Source organism: Mustelus asterias, chromosome 1, assembly GCF_964213995.1.
Source record: "Mustelus asterias chromosome 1, sMusAst1.hap1.1, whole genome shotgun sequence".
Classification (NCBI taxonomy): domain Eukaryota; kingdom Metazoa; phylum Chordata; class Chondrichthyes; order Carcharhiniformes; family Triakidae; genus Mustelus; species Mustelus asterias.
Window position 1 is genome coordinate 146,719,265 of NC_135801.1, and position 19,024 is coordinate 146,738,288.

General features: G+C 42.1%; 2 protein-coding genes across 5 annotated transcripts in view; one reads left to right on the forward strand and one right to left on the reverse strand.

Moving 5' to 3' along the window:
* The window catches only part of alpk2 (alpha-kinase 2), a 96,005-nt gene extending 77,580 nt beyond the window's left edge, over positions 1-18,425 (reverse strand). For all 4 annotated transcript variants that reach the window (XR_013498732.1, XR_013498733.1, XM_078219982.1 and 1 more), the window contains exons 1-3: positions 18,341-18,425; positions 9,689-9,808; positions 4,579-4,696 (exon numbers count right to left, since the gene is read on the reverse strand). Coding sequence is in view for 2 of the 4 variants with exons in the window: in XM_078219982.1 (XP_078076108.1) it covers positions 4,579-4,696; positions 9,689-9,806 (236 nt within the window). In the remaining 2 variants the exon portion in view is untranslated. The remainder of the gene's footprint in view (positions 1-4,578; positions 4,697-9,688; positions 9,809-18,340) is intronic.
* Positions 1-19,024, forward strand: part of malt1 (MALT paracaspase 1) — a 176,587-nt gene that overhangs the window by 19,713 nt on the left and 137,850 nt on the right. The window lies entirely within an intron of this gene.

The following is a 19,024-nucleotide window of genomic DNA, read 5'->3' on the forward strand; positions in this document are numbered from 1 at the left end:
ATCACTCAGCGCATTGGAAAAGGTGTGACAGGAAGGTCAATAACAAGACTCAAATTTATAGTTACTCACAAAAATATCCTGGAGATGAAATTAAATTGTTTTATTCGGTGAACTATTATGATCTGGAATGCATTACTTGAAAAGGTAGTGGAAGAAAGTTCAGTGGTAATTTTCTATTTAGAATTGAAAAAAAATGCAAGGTCATGGGGAAAGAGCAAAGGGTGGGGCTAACAGATAGCTTTTTCAGAGATCAGGCACAAGTATGATGGGTGGAATGGCCTTCTTCTGGGCAGTATGATATGATTTACCAGAGTTGGGTGGCACGGTAGCACAGTGGTTAGCACTGCTGCTTCACAGCTCCAGGGACCTGGGTTCGATTCCTGACTCGGATCACTGTCTGTGTGGAGTTTGCACATTCTCCTCGTGTCTGCGTGGGTTTCCTCCGGGTGCTCTGGTTTCCTCCCACAGTCCAAAGATGTGCGGGTTAGGTTGATTGGCCATGCTAAAAATTGCCCCTTAGTGTCCTGAAGTGTGTAGGTTAGAGAGAATAGTGGGTAAATATGTAGGGATATGGGGGTAGCGCCTGGGTGGGATTGTGGTCGGTGCAGACTCGATGGGCTGAATGGCCTCTTTCTGCACTGTAGGGTTTCTATGATTTCTATGATTTGATTTGATTTATTATTGTCACCTGTATTAGTATACAGTGAAAAGTATTATTTCTTGTGTGCTATACAGACAAGGTATACTGTACATAGAGAAGGAAAGGAGAGAGTGCAGAATGTAGTTACAGTCATAGCTAGGGTGTAGAGAAAGATCAACTTAAGGCAAGGTAGATCCATTCAAAAGCCTGATGGCAGCAGGGAAGAAGCTGTTTTTCAGTCGGTTGGTACATGATCTTAGACTTTTGTATCTTTTTCCCAACGGAAGAAGATGGGAGAGAGTAAGTCTGGGGCCCTTGATTATGCTGGTTGCTTTTCCGAGGCAACGGGAAGTATAGACAGTGTCAATGGGTGGGAGGCTGGTTTGAGTGATGGACTGGGCTTCATTCACAACCCTTTGTAGCTTCTTGTGGTCTTGGACAAAGCAGGAGCCATACCAAGCTGTGATACAACCAGAAAGAATGCTTTCTATGGTGTGTCTGCTGAGGTTGGTGAGAGTTGTAGTTGACATGCCAAATTTTCTTAGTCTCTGAGAAAGTAGAGGCGCTGGTGGTCTTTCTTAACTATAATGTCGGCATGGGGGGACCAGGACAGGTTGTTGGTGCTCTGGACACCTAAAAACTAGAAGATGACTGATTTTGTGGGAGAATTTTATGATCATTTTAGAAATAGCCAATAATGCACAAGCTTATTGAATTTAAAGATGATGATTAATTCCGTTCTCTCTTATCATAAGGATTATTATCTGCTCAGCTGGTTACTTTGAATATATAATTGCAACTTATTGCTCCAATTAGATTAATTCAAAACAAATAGACAGTGGAAAGGAAGAAAATTCATAAATTAGTGGTGGTGGATGAACACTTGAAACATTCATGTAAAATTATTTTCCCTAATTGTTTAGCATAGGTCCTAACACACATAAGGAAAATTTTAAAAAAGGGTTCGTGATTGTCTGTGTTAAAATAGTATCAAAGGAATAAATGTGCTCACTATTTTCCCATTGTTTTCAATGACAATAACGTTTGGGCTATACAGTTGGTTAAAATTAACAGTCGTGACACTGGTTAACCAGGTCATTAGAAAGCAAACCAAACACCCAGTGTAGAAAGATAGAACCGAAAAGCAGAAAAATCATGTTAAACTTGTATTGAACCTTTGTTAAACTATACTAACGAGTACAATTCTGGTCTGCATCTTATTAAAAAAAAGATACAAGTGCACCCAAGAATACACAAAAAAGATTTATTAGCATGAAATTGCTAAGAAATTGCTAAGCAGATTATGGATATGTGTGGGGGTCACAGGGTAGTTGTCATGGGGGACTTTAACTTTCCAAATATTGATTGGAACCTTTGTAGGTCAAATAGTTCGGATGGGGCAGTTTTTGTGCAGTGTATGCAGGAGGGTTTCCTGACACAATATGTGGATAGGCCGACAAGAGGTGAGGCCACATTGGATTTGGTACTGGGAAATGAACCGGGCCAAGTGTTAGATTTGGTTGTGGGACAGCACTTTGGAGATAGTGACCACAATTCTGTGTCTTTTGTTATTGCAATGGAGAGGGATAGGGCCGTACGGCAGGGCAAGGTTTACAATTGGGGGAGAGGTAATTATGATGCGATCAGGCAAGAATTAGGGGGCATAAGTTGGGAACAGAAACTGTCAGAGAAAGGAACTAATGAAAAGTGGAACTTTTTCAAGGAACAAATACTGGATGTCCTTGATAGGTATGTCCCTGTCAGGCAGGGAGGAAATGGCCGAGTGAGGGAACCATGGTTCACGAAAGAGGTGGAATGTCTTGTGAAAAGGAAGAGGGAAGCTTATGTAGGGATGAGGAAACAAGGTTCAGATGGCTCGATTGAGGGTTACAGGTTAGCAAGGAATGAGCTGAAAAAGGGGCTTAGGAGAGCTAGGAGGGGACACGAGAAGTCCTTGGCGGGACGGATCAAGGAAAACCCCAAGGCTTTTTACTCTTATGTGAGGAATAAAAGAATGACCAGGGTGAGGTTAGGGCCGGTCAAGGACAGTAGTGGGAACTTGTGTATGGAGTCAGTAGAGATAGGCGAGGTGATGAATGAATACTTTTCTTCAGTGTTCACCAAGGAGAGGGGCCATGTTTTTGAGGAAGAGAAGGTGTTACAGGCTAATAGGCTGGAGGAAATAGATGTTCGGAGGGAGGATGTCCTGGCAGTTTTGAATAAACTGAAGGTTGATAAGTCCCCTGGGCCTGATGAAATGTATCCTAGGATTCTTTGGGAGGCAAGGGGTGAGATTGCAGAGCCTTTGGCTTTGATCTTTGGGTCCTCGCTGTCCACGGGGATGGTGCCAGAGGACTGGGGAATGGCGAATGTTGTTCCTCTGTTTAAGAAAGGGAATAGAAATGACCCTGGTAATTATAGGCCGGTTAGTCTTACTTCGGTGGTTGGTAAATTGATGGAAAAGGTCCTTAGAGATGGGATTTACGACCATTTAGAAAGATGCGGATTAATCCGGGATAGTCAGCACGGATTTGTGAAGGGCATGACGTGCCTCACAAATTTGATAGAATTTTTTGAGGAGGTAACTAAGTGTGTTGATGAAGGTAGGGCAGTTGATGTCATATACATGGATTTTAGTAAGGCGTTTGATAAGGTCCCCCATGGTCGGCTTATGATGAAAGTGAGGAGGTGTGGGATAGAGGGAAAGTTGGCCGATTGGATAGGTAACTGGCTGTCTGATCGAAGACAGAGGGTGGTGGTCGATGGAAAATTTTCGGATTGGAGGCAGGTTGCTAGCGGAGTGCCGCAGGGATCAGTGCTTGGTTTTCTGCTCTTTGTGATTTTTATTAATGACTTAGAGGAGGGGGCTGAAGGGTGGATCAGTAAATTTGCTGATGACACCAAGATTGGTGGAGTAGTGGATGAGGTGGAGGGCTTTTGTTGGCTGCAAAGAGACATAGATAGGATGCAAAGCTGGGCTGAAAAATGGCAAATGGAGTTTAACCCTGATAAATGTGAGGTGATTCATTTTGGTGGGACTAATTTAAATGTGGATTACAGGGTCAAAGGTAGGGTCCTGAAGACTGTGGAGGAACAGAGAGATCTTGGGGTTCATATCCACAGATCTCTAAAGGTTGCCACTCAAGTGGATAGAGCTGTGAAGAAGGCCGATAGTGTGTTAGCTTTTATTAACAGGGGGTTGGAGTTTAAGAGCCGTGGTGTTATGCTGCAACTGTACAGGACCTTGGTGAGACCACATTTGGAATATTGTGTGCAGTTCTGGTCACCTCACTATACGAAGGATGTGGAAGCGCTGGAAGGAGTGCAGAGGAGATTTACCAGGATGCTGCCTGGTTTGGAGGTTAGGTCTTATGAGGAAAGGTTGAGGGAGCTAGGGCTGTTCTCTCTGGAGCAGAGGAGGCTGAGGGGAGACTTAATAGAGGTTTACAAAATGATGAAGGGGATAGATAGAGTGAACGTTCAAAGACTATTTCCTCGGGTGGATGGAGCTATTACAAGGGGGCATAACTATAGGGTTCGTGGTGGGAGATACAGGAAGGATATCAGAGGTAGGTTCTTTACGCAGAGAGTGGTTGGGGTGTGGAATGGACTGCCTGCAGTGATAGTGGAGTCAGACACTTTAGGAACATTTAAGCGGTTATTGGATAGGCACATGGAGCACACCAGGATGATAGGGAGTGGGATAGCTTGATCTTGGTTTCAGATAAAGCTCGGCACAACATCGTGGGCCGAAGGGCCTGTTCTGTGCTGTACTGTTCTATGTTCTATGATACCACAACTGAGAGGTTACGCCTGCCTGCCATGTTGAAGACATGGCCTGCCTGCATGTTGCACCATTGAAATTTTAGGCAAATGCGTCCATCAGGATCTGTGATATGAAACATCTTATACAGCTACCATGCAGGACAGACATTCACCTGTATAGTCTGAGTATGTGCACTTTGTTGTCCTTTACTATTTCATATTTTGGAAGTCCATGAACCTTCGCAAGCTGCTTATCTCCTTTGTACCAAGTTACTTCTGGTTCTGGATTACCTGTATAGCAAATAAATAATGACAATATAACACTTAATAGAATTATAAAGTTTTATAGCATGGAAACAGGCCCTTCTGTCCAACTTGTCCATACCACCCTTTTTTTAACCACTTGCCTGGGTTTGGCCATCTGTAGCTGTCTAAATGCTTTTTAAAAGACAAAATTGTACCCGCCTCTACTACTACCTCTGACAGCTTGTTCCAGACACTCACCACCCTCTGAGTGAAAAAATTGCCTCTCTGGACTCTTTTGTATCTCTCCCCTCTCACCTTAAATCTATGCCCTCTAATTTCAGACTCCCCGAATTTTGATAAAAGATGTTGACTACCTAGCTGATCTATGCCCTTCATTATTTTATTTAAGAAGCAACTGGATGGATACATGAATACGAAGGGAATAGAGGGATTTGGACCGAGTAAGAGCAGAAGGTATCTTTTTTAAATTTAGTTAGGGCATCATAATCGGCACAGGCTTGAAGGGCTGAAGGGCTTGTTCCTGTGTTGTACTTTTCTTTGCTCTTTATTCACTGTAAAGGTATACACATGTCAAACTATAAAGCATCTAAAAGACAAAACCACTAAAAAAGCTGACAACTTGAAAAGCTATTAACAATTCAAAGAAATAGCTGATAAACCCTGCTGCTATGTGGTGACCTCAATATTACTGTCCTACGCTAGTCCCTCATCTTTTGATTCTCTCGGTATGAAAACCTCTCATTAAAAAAATATAAAAACTTATATAAACCTATACAAAACCGATATAACGACTATCTTCCCGGTATCTAAGAAAAGCCAAGCAGCGTGCCTTAATGACTACCATCCAGTGGCTCTAATATCCATCATTCTGAAGTGCTTCGAAAGGCTAGTCATGGCATGAATCAATTCCAGTCTCCTGGACTACCTGGATCCATTACAGTTTGCCTACTGCTGCAACAGGTCCACAGCTGACGCCATCTCCCTGGCCCTGCACTCAATCCTGGAACATCTAGATAACAAAGACACCTATGTCAGATTCCTATTTATTGACTACAGCTCAGCCTTCAACAACATTATTCCTACGAAACTCATCTCCAAACTCCGTAGCCTGAGCCTCGGCACCTCCCTCTGCGACTGGATCCTGAACTTCCTAACCCACAAGCCACAATCAGTAAGGATAGGCAACAACACCTTCTCCATGGTCATCCTCAACACGGTGCCCCACAAGACTGTGGCCTCAGCCCCCTACTATAATCCTTATACACCTGTGACTGTGTGACCAAATTCCCTTCCACTTCAATTTTCAAGTTTGCTGACGACACCACCGTAGTGTATCAGATCTCAAACAATGACGAGACATCCCCCCCCACTGATCTCAAGCAGAGAGCCATTGGACACAAGGCACTTACCTCCTCACTAACCCTCACTGATGGAGCGCCCGAATCGGACTTATATGGAGCATGTCTGTTTTGCACTGATTCCGAATGGGCAAACGCGGTGGTAAAGGGGGAAGTGCTGGTAAAGTTGGGTGTGCAGCTCATTAATTCAATTTAAATGCATTCAAATGCATTTAAATGGCTGTCGCGCCCGTTTTGGGCACGGTCCCATTTTCGTGGCCATTTTCGGGCCTTGGTAAAGGGGGAACCGGTGCGGAGGCGGGTGTGAGGCAAGTAGCACGATCAGTAAACTTTGACATAAATGAAAGATTTAGATAAAAAGACTGAGGTATCTTGATTAACTGTCGAAGAAAATGATGGAAAGAGGACACTCTATAGAAATATTGAAGTAGGAAGTTGAGAAAAGAACAAGAGTGGTGTAGAGGAAGAAGAAGTAATATGTAAACCACAAAATCAGATTAATGAGGAAGAGAAACTGACAGAGGAAAGCATATTAACAGGGGCTAATTTGATTTGGGGCTAATTGTAAAAGTAAAGTTTTTTTTAAAGTAAAGTTTATTTATTAGTCACAAGTAAGGCTTACATTCACACTGTAATGAAGCTACTGTGAAATTCCCCGAGTCGCCACAGTCCGGCGCCTGTTCGGGTTAATGTACCCAACCAGCACATCTTTCAGACTGTGGGAGGAAACCGGAGCACCTGGGGGGAAACCCATGCAGACACAGGGAGAACATGCAAACTCCAACAGACAGTGACCCAAGCCAGGAATCGAACCCAGGTCAGTGCTAACCACTGTGTTACCATGCCACTCTTCATGGTGAGGGGTTCAAACAGTAGTAAACACAATTTAAAAATACGGAAGTTAAAAGGAAAAAGGACTCGAGCACATTTATTCTTAAAGGGCTGTGGACATATGGCGTAGGCTACAGGTAATGTCATTGAACGAATAGTACAAATCAGCCCAAGGGACAAAGATTTTTTTGGAGACACTAATTTACTAGTCAATGTTAAGAGAGAAACAATGACAATACCCGTGGGCTACCATGACGATCAGTAGTTGTAGTTGTTTGGCAATGCTGAAATCAGCATTCCATATGATAGCAGATAACCACTTCACATGTGGCACTTGTAGGAGAACCTCTGCCTCTCCCAGATTAGTCACTTCAAGATGGTGCCGGAGTGTGGTGACTTCTTGCGTGCTGTCCCCAGCATTCCCTGATGTACTTTATGTTCAGTATGCTTTGTCTGCATAGTGCGCAAGAAACAATACTTTTCACTCTATACCAATACATGTGACAATAAATCAAATCAAATCAATTGGTCCCTTCAACCATTAGCAAAAGTGTATCATATGAAACTACCTCATCCTCAGGGGATTTTCTGTAAGTCCATCATCTTACATAGATGGAAGGCTGCTGACAATATTTTTATGGAAAGAGTAAAACAGTGGATCAGTTAAGTTGAGATTGACGTCTTTGCCCTGTCATCTTTTCCTCATTTACATATTCTTAATTGTTTTGAAAGGTGTTCTATTTATATCAACAAGATGCGAATTTAAAAGATTGTGGGGTAAATTTTTCTGGTCCCACCACGGGAGGGATGGAAAATTTGATAAACCATTGGGGTGGCACGGTGACACAATGGTTAGCACCGTTGCCTCACAGTGCCAGGGACCTGGGTTCGATTCCTGGCTTGGGTCACTGTCTGTGTGGAGTTTGCATGTTCTCCCCGTGTCTGTGTGGGTTTCCACCAAGTGCTCCAGTTTCCTCCCACATTCTGAAAGACATGTTGGTAAGGTGCATTGACCCGAACAGGCACCGGAATGTGGTGACTAGGGGAATTTTGCAGTAACTTCATTGCAGTATTAATGTAAGCCTTACTTGTGACTAATAAATAAACTTTAAAAAAATCCATTGCCCTCGGGTGAGAATTTCTGGTCTTGGGGCAGGTGTGACCAGAAAATCCCACCCTCTGTTTAAGTCATTTTTAAAATTTGATTTGATTTTTATTGTCACATGTATTAGTATACAGTGAAAAGTGTTGTTCCTTGTGTGCTATACAAACAAAGCATACTGTTCATAGAGAAGGAAACGAAAGAGTGCAGAATGCTGTGTTACAGTTGTGGCTAAGGTGTAGAGAAAGGATAACTTAATGCAGGGTAGGTCCTTTCAAAAGTCTGACGGCAGCATGGAAGAAGCTGTTATTGAGTCAGCTGGTACATGACCTCAGACTTTTGTATCTTTTTCCCAATGGAAGAAGGTGGAAGAGAGAATGTCCAGGGTGCGTGGGGTCCTTAATTATGCTGCCTACTTTGTTGAGGCAGTGGGAAGTTAGACAGAGTCAATGGATGGGAGGCTGGTTTGTGTGACGGGGTAGGTCACCTTCACGATGTTTTGCAGTTTCTTGCAGTCTTGATATGATTTGATTGATTTATTATTGTCAGGAACCATACCAAGCTGTGATACAACCAGAAAGAATGCTTTCTATGGTGCATCTGTAAAAGTTGATGAGCGTTGTAGCAGACATGCCAAATTTCCTTAGTCTTCTGAGAAAGTAGAGGCGTTGGTGGGCTTTCTTAACTATAGTGTTGGCGTGGAGGGATCAGAACAGGTTGTTGGTGGTCTGGACACCTAAAAACTTGAAGCTCTCGACATGAACATCCACGATGTGAAATTATTAAAGTTGACAACTTCTAATAATGGGGCGACACGAATGCACAGTGGTTAGCACTGCTGCCTCCCAGTGCCAGGGATCCTGGTTCGATTCCTGGTTTGGGTCACTGTCTGTGCTGAGTCTGCACATTCTCCCCGTGTCTACGTGGGTTTCCTTCAGGTGCTCTGGTTTCCTCCCACAGTCCGAAAGACGTGCTGGTTAGATGCATCGGCCATGCTAAAATTCTCCCTCAGTGTGCCCGAACAGGTGCTGGGGTGTGGTGACTAGGGGATTTTCACAGTAACTTCACTGCAGTGTTAATGTAAGCCTACTTGTGAGACTAATAGATAAACGAAAAAAAAACCATTCTGCTGGTATAGTTTATACATAGAGAGTAGCTACTCGATTACACAACTGTATCTGAAGAAGAGTTCTTCTCTCTGACCTCTGTGATCTCTAAGAGTTGGTGTGTTTCAGAAGAGGAAAACTTTTAGAAATTAAATCCGTAATATATAGCATGTGTCTGTCAAGTCAGTTGAAATTTGCAGTTTGTTTATTTTACAGTTATTCAATTCACTTAGAATTATTGCAAAAGCACCTGAGGCACTTAAAAGTTGCAAGAGAGAATGCCTTTTATCTTAGCTGTCTGGACTTAATTTGAATCTTGTCAGTTGAGTTAGAAGGATGATATTCTCGCCTGTTACTATAGTTCTCCAAGCATTGTCCTTTATATTTATTTTGCAATCATTTTTATAGCACAGTAGGTCATTGCAGATCCTGCTGCCCAACCATGTTCAGCCAAGTTTTTGCAAAGCCACTGTTATGATTTCAAATGGTCGGAACCATTTTCCTTCAGGTTTATAGAATTTAATAAAGTACAATTTCAACATGATCCCCTTCAGTGATGAACATTCAGTACAAATTGATTACATTGTTTAATGGCATCAAAAGAAATAGTATTATTCACCTGACACTGTGCAGGAGAGTTGAGCATCAACATTCTCAACCACCTTTTGAGACTTCAAAGTTGAGGTGAAGCGAGGAGATGATTCAGTACCTAATTCGGCTGACATTTTGGGAAACATACCTAGAGTTAGAAAATGAGCAATAGAACAAATAAAAATCAGTAAATTTATGTTGAGATAGAATGCTAAAATTCCCAGCAATGTCAGTCTGTGTGTGAACCTCATATCTCCCTACCTTTTAAGTACTTTAGCTGTGCATTTACTGTATGAATCTACAAATCTGCTGTCATTTGATTGCAGTAAAATGCTTCAAAATTCAAGTATTTTATCAGATTGTTTCACCCTTGCGACCTCCAGGCTTGACTATTCCAGTGCTCCAATGGCCAACCCCCTTGTCTTTCAGGCCCCCAAAAATTAATCTCATCCAAAGCTCTGCTGCTTCTATAAACATAAATGCAAAATACTGCGGATGCTGGAATCTGAAACAAAAACAAAAAAATGCTGGAAAATCTCAATAGGTCTGACAGTATCTGTGGAGAGAGAGTAGAGCCAACGTTTTGAGTCTAGATGATACAAAAGCTCTGACAAAGGATCATCTAGACTCAAAACGTTGGCTCTATTCTCTCTCCACAGATGCTGTCAGACCTGCTGAGATTTTTCAGAATTTCTCTGCTGCTTCTACCTTGTTTGCTAACAACTTTCAGTCATCCGTCATCTTTGTGCTCAGTGTCCTAAATTGGCTCCAGGTGCAGGAATGCCACAAATTTTAAGATTTGTGTTCAAATCTTTCCAAGGCCTTGCTCTCCCCTCTTTCTGTAACCTCCTCAATCCTACAACCCTTTGAGTACACTGCATTCCTCCAACTCTTACCTCTTGCACATCTTCATTTTCCATTGCTCCTCTAATAATGACAATGTTATTGTTTGTTGCGAGGGGGATCGATTATAAAAGTAGGAATTTATGCTTCAGTTGTACAGGGCATTGGTGAGACTATGGGCAGGATTCTCCGATCTCCTTTGCCCCACTGCCAGCAAAAATAGCGAATTTGGCACTCAGCCAAAACTCCATTCACTGCAACAGTGACAGAGAATCCAAGCCGCAGACTAGGTTGGAGGTTTCCGACGCACATCTGGAGTACTGTGTAGAGTTTTGGACTCTTTATTTAAGGAAAGACGTAAATGCACTAGAAACAGTTCAGAGACTCGGTACTAAACTAATACCTGGGACGGGCAGGTTGTCTTATGATAAAGTGTTGCACAGGTTAGACATGCATTAATTGGAGTTTTGAAAAGTAAGATGTGACTTGATTGAAACATATAAGATCCTGGGGAGTCTTGACATTGCAGATGTGGAGGGGATGTTTCCTTTTGTGGGAAAATCAAGAGCTACCGAGTCACCGTTTAAAAGTAAGAGATCATTCATTTAAGACAGAGCTGTGGAGAAATTCTTCTCTCAAAGAGTCATGAATTCTCTTCCTCAAAAGGCAGGGGAAGCAGAGTCTTTGAATATTTTTAACGCAGATCAAGATAGACTCTTGATGAACAAGGGGGTGGGCAGGAAGGTGTGGTTGAGATTGTAATCAGATCAACCATGATCTGATTGAAGACAGTGCAGGCTCGAAGAGTTGAGTGGCCTACTCCTTCTTCTAATATGTATGCTTGTTTGTATGTCATCAGCCATCTTAGTTTATTTATTATTCACATGTTGGCTTACATTAACACTGCAATGAAGTTACTGTGAAAATCCCCTAGATCCTAAGCACTGGAGTTACCCCCCCCCCCCCCCAACCTCCCTCCCCAACAAGCCTCTTTGCCACTCCACCTTACTGTTCTCCTTTAAGGCATTGCTTGAAAACTGCTGCTTAGACCAAACTTTTAAAGTTCATTTATTAGTCACAAGTAGGCTTAGATTAACACTGTAATGAACTTACTGTGAAAATCGCCTAGTCGCCACACTCCGGTGCCTGTTCAGGTACACTGAGGGAGAATTTAGCATGGCCAATGCACCTAACCAGCATGCCTTTTGGACTGTGGGAGGAAACTGGAGCACCCAGAGGCATGGGGAGAATGTGCAGACTCCACACAGACAGTGGCCCAAGCCGGGAATCAAACCCGGTCCCTGAAGTTGTGAGGCAGCAGAGCTAACCACTGTGCAACCATACCACCTTCTTTAGTTGCCTATCCTGATATCTCCTTATATAGCTTGGCCTCAATTTTATTTTTAGATTCAGAGACGTTTACAGCACAGAAGGAGGCCATTCAGCCCATCGTGTCCACACCATCAACAAATATGGCTACATTAATCCCATTTTCCAGCACTTGGCCAATGTCCTGAAGGTTCTGGTAGCACAAATGAACATCTAAAAACTTCTTAAATGTTATGAGCGTTTCTGACTCAACCACCCAGAACTCCTCGGATTTCTGTTCCATTCAGTGAGTTCTATCAATATATCTGTGTGTACCTTATTTCTAATATCCAACAATACAAACATAGAGCACTTAAAACTATTTTGGCTTTCCTGACACAAGGATGATATGAAAACTGAGAGGGTACAATGATCAGGAAAGTTTGAGTCGTCTTGGGTTCTAATAAATCCAATCGCACAAAATGAATAGTGCTTTGCTCAGTTGGGCTCACTTTCCAAAGTAATTTTGAACATAGATTTTACACTGTTTGTTACTTTTAACCCCAGGGAGTGGATGAACAATCGCTCTGATTTCTGCTCCATTCAGTGAGGCTGTCAATACATCTGGCCATTACCCTTGCAGAAGAATGGGTAAAGTTTTTGAGCTAAGTGAGTGGTCTGTCACAACAATCGTAGTTATGGATGCTTGTTGGGAGCCTAAGAAATAATAATAAGTTAACTATTGTCTTCAGTTGTTGTACTAGCAGATATTCAATGTCTGGCTCATTACCATGTAAACTCCTCTTTAACTCAGGGGTTGTAGTGCATGATTAGATGAGTCGTTGCGGTACATCTTGTAAATGGCACACACTGCTGCCACTGCACTCCAGTGGTGAAAGGTGTGAATACTTAAGGTGGCGGTGGATGGGGTACTGATCAAGTGGGCTGCTTTGTCCTGGATGGTGTTGAGCTTCTTGAGTGTTGTTGGAACCACGCTCTCAGGAAAATCAAGAATATATTCCATCTTGTAGATGGTGGACAAGCTTTGGGAGTCAGGATCAAGTTATTCACTGCAGAATTCACAACCTTTGACCTGGTTGTCATAACCGGAGTATTTACATGTGGCAACTAGGGGATTTTCACAGTAACTTCATTGCAGTGTTAAGCCTACTTGTGACCCTAATAAATAAATAATAATTAAAAAAGTAAAAAATGCTGAGACAGAGCTCAGGAACAAGTGCAGGCATTAGGAAAGCTTCTGCCTCTACTCAAATACTTATATATGCTCCCTCCTCTCACTGCCCCTCCCCCCACCCCTTCACCACACCCACTCCTCACCACTGACACTTAAATTAAAGATGTGCTATAAGAAGACTGGACCAAACATCTACTGCAGTCAGCATATGTGACAGACTTAGTTTGCAAGGGCTTCTGAGAAGCCCAAATCAGTCCTGAGATTCCTTAACACCAACCAACCATCTCAGTTACTCCTTCAAATGGGAAATGCCAAAATTAGTAACTAAAACATATGTGGAGAAGCCAGTGTTGGACTGAGGTGGGCACAGGAAGAAGTCTCACAACACCAGGTTAAAGTCCAACAGGTTTATTTGGAATCACGAGCTTTCGGAGCGCTGTTCCTTCATCAGGTGAGTGGAGGGTTGGGTTCACAAACAGGGCATATATAGACACATACTCAATTGCAAGATAATGGTTGTAACATATGTAACATGCTCCAGACAAAAGGAAGAATCTTCCTCTTCTATTAAATTCTTGGAAATACTTTAATTGCAGTCAGTTTCTCTGATCTTTTTTAACACCAATCAATGTTTTTATTATAAAGGAAACATTTCTTTTGTGTCACCCACAAAAAAAGCACCATCTCCCCCTGCAGTACCTGACAACTCTGTCCCGCTGAACCTCAGCCAGTTCCCCATTACTCAGGCTTTGAAATTCTTACGCACAACTTCAAATCCTTTCATGGCATCATTCCAGCCAAATGTAAATTTTGTCAACATTTTATCTTATTGACTCCTTGAACTCTGACTTTAGCCCATTGTGAGTGCATTGATTACTTGATCTCAGATTGAGGAGAGTCATGGGTGACCAATCCCTGCCATTGCTGAAGATGCTCTTTCTTATTACTGAAATGGCGAATTACTACAGATGCTGGCAATCTGAAGTATAAACCTAACAAAGTTGGAAATACTCAGGAGGTCTGTGGAAAGAGAAGCATGGTTAGCAATTCAGACCCATTATCTACTGTCAGAACTGGAAAATATCACAAATGGAACAGATTTTAAGCAAGTACAGAGCCATGGAAGAGGAAAGAGGAAGAAAGAACAACTAAGGTTCATACGCCTGAAACATTTACGCTGCTTTTTTCTCTACTGATGTATTTTCAGCATTTTCTCTTTATATTTCATTGTTTTAGTGACTGTGGCCGAAGACCAGCCAACTGGATTTTTAGTTTCACTAATGTTTGTCAAAATCTCAACTACAAAACCAATCTCCAATACACACTGTGACTACAGCCACCTTTGGTCTCATATTAGCACAAAATCGGTTGGGTGTGAATTTATCAAAACTGATTGCACTTCATCTTATAGATTGAGACCACCTAGAGGAACTTGACTTATATCATATCAGTGAATCCCTGCAGTGCAAAAAGAAGCCACTGAGCCCATCGAGTCTCCACCGACTCTTCAACAGAGCATCTTACCCATGCCCTCCCCATCCCCGTAACACCAAGCATTTACCCCATTAATTCCCCTAACCGACACAATTTGGGACAGTAAGGGGCAATTCAGCATGGCCAATCCACGTAACCTACACATCTTTGGACAGTCAATCAATATTGCTTTGCATAGTATAACTACAGTGTGATGTTTGAAATGCAGTCTTGCCTCTTCAGCTAGTATTTTGTTTTAACAGAGATATTGTTAGCTTTCTCTCTCTCAATATAAATATATAATTGAATGTTGAACCAGCATTTTGACATTTGTGGGTGAAGCTCTATGCTTATATACATATATTCATCGAGAGAGCTCCATTGTTCTTTGGCTAGAAAGCAACATAGGCAGCAGACTAACATTGGCCTATGTTATTCTATGCAAGCAGCTGTCTCAACTGGTATTTGTAATGTAATGGTATTAATTCTGCATGGAAATCAGAAGAATAAGTGGTCCCAAAGTACAAAGTTCCCAAACAGCTTATTTGTGTTTAAGGTTTTTTAAAGTTTATTTATTAGTGACACAAGTAGACTTACATTGACACTGCAATGAAGTTACTCTGAAAATCCACAGTCACCACACTCCTGCGTCTTTTCGGGTACTCTGAGGAAAAATTTAGCATGGCCAATGCATCTAACCAGCACGTCTTTCGGACTGTGTGAGGAAACCGGAGCACCCAAGGGAAAGCCATGCAGACACGGGAAGAATGTGTAGACGCGGGAAGAACGTACAGACTCCGCACAGATAGTAATCCAAGCCAAGAATTGAACCTGGGAGCCTGGCGCTGTGAGGCAGCAGTCCTAACCACTGTGCCACCATGCTGCCCTGTGTGTGTGTTTTTTAATTTACTCTTTCATGGGATGTGGGCATTTGTTGCCCTTTGCTAATTGCCCTTGAACTGACTGATTTGCAAAGCCATTTCAGAGAGCAGTTAAGAGACAATCACATTGCTGTAGATCTGGAGTCTAATGTAAGGCAGACAAGTTAAGCACAGCGGATTTTCTTCCCTTAAAGGCATTAAATTAAGTAGATGGGTTTCCATGACAATCGATAACAGTTTTGTGGAAACCATTACCGAGAATGGCTTTATGTTTTAGATTTGTTAATTCAATTCAAATTCCACAAGCTGCTGTGGTGGGATTTGAACCAATGCCCCCAGATGATTAGCCTGGGCATCTAGTCTAGTGATGTTACCACTGCACCACTGTAATAACTCTTTCACTCAGCTTTTGAAACAATGGGAAAATCCACCATCATCAATAAGTTTTTAATTTCATTAGACTGAGTCGTATATTCTAAAGGCAAAGTCTGGTTGGCTGTTGATAGAGGTTACATTTTACGAATTCAAGGACAAGCCTTTTATGTTTTATAAATAAATCGACAGTCATTAATAATGCTACCATTTTTAGACGTAGGGAAGTTTATCAGGAACAATGTTGCTAGTAGGAAAATAACAAACTTTATCCTACCAATCAATGTGGTTTTGTAATGTCATGTGCCTTTCAGAGAAAATTAGAAGATCATTGCTAATATATGGTTCAAAGTCCAAATAGTGAGGCAAGGATTACCTTCTATGGAATGGAGTCTGTGGAGTAAGTGGAGCAAACGGGTGGGTAAGCAATCCCATGGCCTGAATCCCATCACTATTCCTGGTGCAATGTTGGAGGAATTTAATGGGAGACTGAGGGGGGAATTGGAATTGACTATATTATTTGCACTTTTTGCAATTCCCTGTCACCAAGCTAGATGTTAACAGACTATTGAACCATGGAGGGTAACAGAGCTATACCTGATCCTGCTGTCACCTCATATTCACACTGTATAACAATCAAGAGGGGAAATCTTAATTGAACAGAAAAAATGCTGGCAGCATCTGCGGAGAGAGAAACATAGTTAATGGAAGAGGAGTAATACAGACTTGAAACATTAACTCTGTATCTCTCTGAGCTTTATCAGCATTTTTTGCTTTCATTCCAGATCTCCAACATCCACAATATTTTGTTTATATTTTAGGGGAAACCTTAATTTGCTTTCTTTGGAGCTGCTGATACAAATATTAATATCTTGGCGAAATCAACATCAATAAAATTGGAACAAAACAGAAAATGCTGGAAAATCTCATCAGGTCTGACAGAGCACCTGTGGAGAGAGAATAGAGCTAACATTTCAAGTCTGGATGACCCTTCCTCAGAGCCCTTCACCAGTGATCATCCAGACTCGAAACACAAATATTACAACATGCGGGAATGGGTACAACATTGTGACCAGGTTGTTACCAGGTCTCCAAGGGACAGATGATACAAATTAGGTTACATTCCCTGGAATATAGATGGTTAAGCAATTCTTAGATTGAAGTTTTTAGGACTTTGAAAGGAATTTATAGGGTAGAATTTTTCTGCTGGTCAAGGAGTCCTGGACAAAGGAGCATAGCTTTAAAATCAGAACCAAGCCACTCAGTTGACAAGAGAGAAAATAGGTATCTGTGCAACTGGTGGCAGAAGATTGTAACTCTCCTGATAAAAGCTAGTTCAATAAATCATTAAAGTCTGAGATAGGTAGATATTTGCTAGACAAAGGCATAGGAAGCCATGTCATGTGGAAGGTGTTAGGATACAGATCAGCAATGATTTCATTGAATAGCAGAATAAGATCAAGGCATTGAATGGCCTATTCTTGTTCTTCCCTTTCACAATGGCCTCACTCTCCCTTCCCAACATGTCCTCCCTCAACCCCATTCAATTCATTCCTCCCTTCTGAACACATCCCAGTCTCTATAGATCATTTCCCTCTCCTTCCCATCACCACCCCAGTGATATTATTAGACAGGAGTAGATGGAGCTTTGCTGTTTACCCCTGCTATATGTGACCTGAATTTGTTAAATGATAATAATCACTGAAATTGTTGCATTCCCAATCACTAGCAATCCTGACCTTGTTGGCGTGAAAAGGCGAGTAAATAAAGTTGAAGATGAGTTCAGATTGCTTGCTGGACTGTGTTTTGGTTCCTATGTTAACAAAAATTCTCCCATTGGAAATTTCCCCATCAATTCAGGTTGCTAAGCCAAGCTTATCTACACTTCCATTTAGGGGGCCTAGACTGTTCCTTTCCTCAATAGAATGCAATGCCATTGAAGTAGTCTAATTGAGTGCTGGCTAACCACACGTTCCATAGCCACTGTTTATTATCTAATATTAATGGAACTTCAACTGCAGCACAAAAAGTAAAGTTAATTTATTAGTCACAAGTAAGGCTTACATTAACACTGCACTGAAGTTATTGTGAAATTCCCCTAGTCACCACACTCCGGAGCTTGTTCAGATCAATGCACCCAACCAGCATGTCTTTCGGACTGTGGGAGGAGACCACAGCACCCGGAGGAAACCCACGCAGACACGGGGAGAACGTGCAAACTCCACACAGAGTTTGTATGGAAACTGCTACTTTTGTGTCTGTTGGTCGTGTTTTTTTTTAAACATTACATACATAAAATCATCTGAAAGTAAATCCTAGTGAATTAATGTCTGGTCTTTCTTAAAGCTTTGCTTTCACAAGTTCTTTCCTCAGCCCACAATATAATCCAGGCTAATGAGAGTCCTATATTTCATGTACTCAATAATATCAGCCAGGAGACCAGATCGGAAAATTGAAAACAAAAATACAGCACGGTTTGTATGTTACACAACAGAAGTAATTTTATCCCGTGTTTATACAGATGGGACACATTCGTCAGGTAAAATAAAGCATAGTTGACACGAGGACCCCCACCCAATGAAAGATTGAGTAGGGGCTCTGTACATACCTTTATTTTACTTTCGGAGCGATGAAAAGGAAGATATGGATCGTGTCTAATCACACACTGATGCGCTGAAGTCCATTGATCTATTTTTGTGCCTCAGCCCTCCGAACCTGTAATAGACACTCTGCACACGCGCTCTGGGAGAGATCATATGGATTCAAAGTAACACACCGAAACTTGGGCAAGATAAGGCGCCTGGGGGGAAAGAACACGTTCCAGATTCCATCAGTGTCAGTCCAACACCAACTGTTTGTTCCGAGGATGTCTTTAATATTCAATATCCAGTTGTCACTGCTGATGATTGAACTCGGGTCCCTCTCCTCCCAATTTATGGAGTAGTGACCTCTGTAACTTGGGGGGAATAGCTGGAAACCCCACAAGCGTCCTTCCTCTGCTTCAGGGAGGTAATTCCTTTAGCCTCCTTCCAGATAGATGGAAATAAATGAGTGGTCTCGCTGCCAACTTGATGAATGAAAGTTTCTCGATCTTTGGTATCAAAAAAGGAAGAATCTATTCTCAAGTGAAGTCCACAATACAAACAATTAGCATCTTTATAGCTTCACATTGTGTGAAAGCGGTTTGAGATCTCCGAGTTGGATAAATGGGCGTTTACTGGGAGGGGCCAGCCTCTGCAGCAGTGTTGCTTTATAACAGAGGCCATTCAGCCCCTCGAGCCTGCTCTGCCAT